Source organism: Salvia miltiorrhiza, chromosome 8, assembly GCF_028751815.1.
Source record: "Salvia miltiorrhiza cultivar Shanhuang (shh) chromosome 8, IMPLAD_Smil_shh, whole genome shotgun sequence".
NCBI lineage: Eukaryota > Viridiplantae > Streptophyta > Magnoliopsida > Lamiales > Lamiaceae > Salvia > Salvia miltiorrhiza.
Window position 1 is genome coordinate 26,959,192 of NC_080394.1, and position 5,222 is coordinate 26,964,413.

The 5,222-nt window shown below is 36.9% G+C and overlaps 1 protein-coding gene across 1 annotated transcript; it reads left to right on the top strand.

Moving 5' to 3' along the window:
- On the top strand, positions 1–5,222 carry LOC130997362 (dynamin-related protein 5A). Its single transcript, XM_057922651.1, has 16 exons — positions 1–420; positions 1,010–1,073; positions 1,176–1,280; positions 1,512–1,613; positions 1,771–1,821; positions 1,931–1,992; positions 2,201–2,291; positions 2,488–2,552; positions 2,718–2,912; positions 3,059–3,178; positions 3,416–3,486; positions 3,584–3,809; positions 4,041–4,091; positions 4,318–4,546; positions 4,634–4,773; positions 4,922–5,222. Exons 1-16 carry the CDS (start codon positions 292–294, stop codon positions 5,048–5,050), a joined length of 1,830 nt encoding a protein of 609 aa, XP_057778634.1. The 5' UTR covers positions 1–291; the 3' UTR covers positions 5,051–5,222.

A 5,222-nucleotide genomic window follows, 5' to 3' on the forward strand; every position in this document is an offset into this window, starting at 1 on the left:
ACGGCATCGTTTCCTTTGAAATTTGAAAGCGGAAAAAGCCAAAGCACAGGCCGGTGTCAACCACCGACGACGCCGTTTAACCTCTCCTGTGTATCCATTCATTTTCAAATTCAATTTCTTCACCTGCTAATCTCTCTCTCTCTCTCTCTCTCTCTCTCTCCAGCTCCGAGATCGAACAGTAGCTAGTGATAAGGTTCTCTCTATCTCTAGCTTCACAACTACGCAATTTCTAAAGTGCAGTCATCGCCGAGTCAAGTCCAAGGATCATTGACTCGGAGCTGAGTTGGGGATATGGAGAATCTGATTTCATTGGTTAACCGACTGCAGAGAGCGTGCACCGCTCTCGGAGATCACGGCGAAGAGACCGCGCTGCCTACTCTCTGGGACGCCTTGCCTTCTATCGCCGTCGTCGGCGGTCAGGTCTGATTGTTTGCTCTAACTTCACCATTTCTTTCTCTTTTTTATTTTCGATTGAACTTGTTATTATTGTTTTTGTCTTGATCTGCGTGGAAATAAGGTTTTCTCGATTTCAAGTTTGTCTACTTTTTGTTTCTGTAGATCGTAGTTAATGTTGATTGAGTCGGTAATTTGACGCGTTTTATGTGGGGAATAGGGATCGGAGTTTAGATCTATCTGCTTCTGAGTTGTTGTCGATTTGAATTCGCTTTTTGTGATATCGAAGATTTTCTTTCAGCTGCTTCTTTGATAATTATTGTTTTCATATATTACTAGAATTAAGTGCATTGGAGTAGGGTTTTCTGGCATCACAAAGTATGTAATGACTAAAACGTATATAATGATTTGAAGCAACTTGTTAGAAACATAACTTTTTCCAATACCCCGAACTTCTTGGAGAGAAATCTGCATTGAAAATTAACTGGAGATGCCGAACATTTCTGGGTGCGGATGGATTTGTTATCATTTCTGTGATATTGCTTCTATCAGTTGTTTTGAGATCTTTCTTGACTTACTCATTTTCATTTTTGGTTGATTAATCCAAATGTTGTAGAGTTCTGGAAAGTCTTCAGTACTTGAAAGTGTTGTCGGGAAAGACTTTTTACCTCGTGGATCTGGTAATGACTGGGCTTTCATTTTTTAATTTTTTTATAATAACAATGATAATAAGCATAAAATTACTTCTGCTTCTAACATCTTGACGGCCTTAATAAAAACAGGTATTGTTACTCGACGCCCTCTTGTTCTGCAGCTTCATCGGCTTGATGAAGGTAGAGAATATGCAGAATTTGGACATCTCCCTAGAAGGAGATTCACTGATTTTGGTAAGTTACTTTTTTTCTGGTACCTGGTACTTAACTTAGCATGTTGCCATGACATGAGATCTCTGCTAGTACATCTCTTGATTGTTCCAATGCAAATTACATTATTTTTATAGATTTTTCCCGTTCAAACTGTTGAACCTCTCCACAGATGTTTCTCTTTCGTACTTCTTTTTGAGAGCTAGACATTTTCTTTTAATTCTTGATGCTATATCTTTGTCAAATTTTGCACAGCTGCTGTCAGGAAGGAGATTGCTGATGAAACTGACAGAGAGACTGGACGTTCTAAGCAAATTTCCACTGTCCCAATATATCTTAGTATCTATTCACCAAATGGTTAGTTGAATCTTGATTATTTGTCATTTGGTTAGTTGTTTTATATGAGTTTCATAAATAACAAAATTACTGAAATGTGATGTGAATCATGTGATATCTTATTCTAATTTGGTGTTCAAAGAGCAATAATTAGGTTTCCCAAATTTTATGATTGCAGTGGTGAATCTAACTTTGATTGATCTTCCTGGACTGACAAAAGTGGCTGTCGGTAAGTTTATTGTTTTCATGTTTCTTCTTTCTTTTGTTTTAACTAGTTTTAATTCAATCATCTTCAATTTTAGAATAAAATGATAGTTTATTTTTTTTGTTTTTCATAGATGGTCAGCCAGATAGCATTGTGATGGATATTGAGAACATGGTTAGGTCTTACATTGAGAAGGTATTGTACAATCTTTTTGATTGTTGGTCGTTTGATTTGACCGATTTTAGAATGTTTTGGTTACAGTGTTTTAAATTTGTCCAAAAAATACAACTAAATCTTTCTTCTGAGACTTGATTTGTACAATTCAGGATATGGTTAGTTCCTGCTTGGTTTTACTTAAAGGCATATTTTGTTGACTAATATGTTTCTATGTATGTTTTTTCAGCCCAACTGTATTATTTTGGCTATTTCTCCTGCCAACCAAGATCTTGCAACATCAGATGCAATTAAAATTTCTCGTGAGGTGGACCCAAAAGGTATAATGTGTTGGTACTGTTGCAAAGCTATGGATCATTTGTCATATTCTTGCATATGATTGTCATTTTCAGATAGACATTATCATTATTTGTGATTTACACCTTTGAACCATGTTAGTGGAATCACCATTTGACTTTTTGATAATTCTGTAATAATAGGTTCATGATATTTGACATTCAACTAATCATATTTCAGGAGAGAGAACATTTGGAGTTCTAACGAAGATTGATCTTATGGACAAGGGTACTGATGCTGTAGATGTAAGTTTACAACTGCGGATATTGATCTTATATATTGTAGGAAAACAAGTACCAGTTGTTTACTTTTAATACTGAGTATACTATTCCATCCTATCTTTTAGAATATGTTTTTGTTGTGCCTGCCTATTCCTGAACATTCTGACCATTATTTATTTGGATCTATAGATCTTGGAAGGAAAAGCATACAGGCTGCAGTTTCCATGGATTGGTGTTGTTAATCGTTCTCAACAAGACATTAACAAAAATGTTGACATGATCGCTGCTAGGCGTAGAGAGCGGGAGTATTTTGCTCAAACTCCAGAATACAAACATCTTGCTCACAGGATGGGTTCGGAGCATTTAGGGAAAATCCTATCTAAAGTGAGCAATATCCCATCTTAAATCTTTCTGACTTATTTTTGGCTTAAGGAAATGTTTTTGAGCGTTCTATATGCATTTATCCTCACAATGAACTATGTATATATCTTGTACGGTCTAACATTTAAATTCATGCTGCTGTTTTCTAGCATTTGGAAGCTGTCATCAAATCACGAATTCCAGGCCTTCAGTCACTAATTAACAAAACGATAATTGAGCTGGAATCTGAGTTGAGCCGTCTGGGAAAACCCATTGCAACTGATGCTGGAGTAAGCTATTACCTTGTTACATTTTAGATATCTATGCTTATTGCCATTAATATTTAATATATCACTTTATGATAAAATGGGTTTTTTAGTACTGTGATGATTCTATCTTTGCAATGCTTTTCTGGTGTGCTCTCTATCTCGTATTTCCTTCTAAAGTATGGACTACTTTGCTTAATTTTAACTGGTGCCTGTTCCGTTAATGTCCTGCAATGTTATTAATGCTGACTGCTAATGCAGGGAAAGTTGTACATGATCATGGAAATCTGCCGCACATTTGATGGAATATTCAAAGAGCATCTTGATGGAGTGTATGTATATGTGCTCTCTACTTGTCCTTGTTAGCATATGTTATATGTTTTTATACTCTTAAATTTAATCTTTTTCATGTCATGCCTTTTCTTACAGTCGTCCTGGTGGTGATAAAATATATAATGTTTTTGACAACCAACTGCCTGCGGCCTTGAAGCGCTTGCAGTTTGATAAGCATCTTGCCATGGAAAATGTGCGCAAGTTAATCACTGAAGCTGATGGGTATCAGCCTCATCTGATAGCACCTGAACAGGGTTATCGCCGTCTCATTGAAACTGCGTTGATCACTATCAAAGGGCCTGCTGAAGCTGCTGTTGATGCGGTATGCATTTTAACTACAGATGGTCTATATCCAGATTCTGTTGATTTTCATAGCATTATAGATGTTTTCTATTCTGTTTTTAAATTTTTTATATATCCTCATGCCAAGAAGTCGTACTGGTTATAATTTCTTTAGAGTACTAAGTCTTCCCAGCTAGTATTTATTAATATTTCTTTTTGTCTGAAGCAGTTTTTGAGGAAAATCTTATAATTCTTTCTTTTCTCTCTTAAGGTTCACGGAATACTCAAAGAACTTGTTCACAAGGCAATTAATGAGACTGTGGTAAGTCTTCCAACTTCATTGTACTCTATGTTACAATTGGCTGTTATATATTCACACAAAGTTATAAGCGCCTTGGCACGACCGTCATCTACTATCTTTTCCTTTCTCTCTCATAATGCAAGAAAGAAGTGGGATAACTCACTCGATATAGGAAACTAATGTTACAAAACTATTGGTATGATGGTGCCTAATAACTACTCCTGATGCTCGTTTCTGTTCTTCACAGGAGCTAAAGCAATACCCCTCTCTCAGAGTGGAGGTCGGAAATGCTGCTATTGAATCATTGGATAGAATGAAAGAAGAGAGCAGGAAAGCAACTCTACAGCTCGTAGAAATGGAAAATAGTTACCTAACTGTAGATTTCTTCCGGAAGCTTCCCCAGGATGTTGAGAAGGGTGGCAATCCGACCCATTCAATCTTCGATAGATACAATGATTCATATCTTCGCAGAATTGGTGAGTAAAATTCACTCCTCTGTGATTTCAACATATTCAAATTTTAATGGTACTCCTTACCTAATGATGGTATCTTTACTTCAACAGGAACAACCGTGCTGTCTTATGTCAATATGGTATGTGGAAGCTTGAGAAACTCCATTCCAAAGTCTATTGTATATTGCCAAGTCCGTGAGGCGAAACGAAGCTTGCTCGACCATTTCTTCACTGACTTGGGCAAAAAAGAGGTACTAACCCCCACCCCCATAAATCTGAAATAGAAATAAAAAATAAAGTATAAACACCGTCCTAGTCACCTTCTCCTAGAAGGTTCATTTAGAAAGGGATTTATTTTGTCATTTTAGACGAAGAAATGAGCGCTACTTGTCTGAACAGGGGAAGCAGTTGGGAACATTGTTGGACGAGGATCCGGCGATCATGCAACGACGCATCTCCCTGGCAAAGAGACTGGAGTTGTACAGAGCTGCTCAGGCAGAGATTGATTCAGTGGCCTGGTCAAAATAGAGTTGATGGGTTATATTGTTACCTTGTTTACCTAATATAATATAGCTCTTTCATTCTTGGTGTGACCACTATTCTTTGTATGCTGACAACATTTTGAGGTGTGTGCTTTAGTTGCGAAATCCATACATACCTGCACTCCGCTTTTGTTGTATAATTATGTCTTAATTTTTTA

Coding starts and splice junctions, on each gene's coding strand:
- LOC130997362 (XM_057922651.1), top strand. CDS start 292: ATGGAGAATCTGATTTCATTGGTTAACCGACTGCAGAGAGCGTGCACC. Junction 1,614..1,770: donor TAGTATCTATTCACCAAATG/GTTAGTTGAATC, acceptor TTATGATTGCAG/TGGTGAATCTAACTTTGATT. Junction 3,487..3,583: donor AAAGAGCATCTTGATGGAGT/GTATGTATATGT, acceptor CTTTTCTTACAG/TCGTCCTGGTGGTGATAAAA.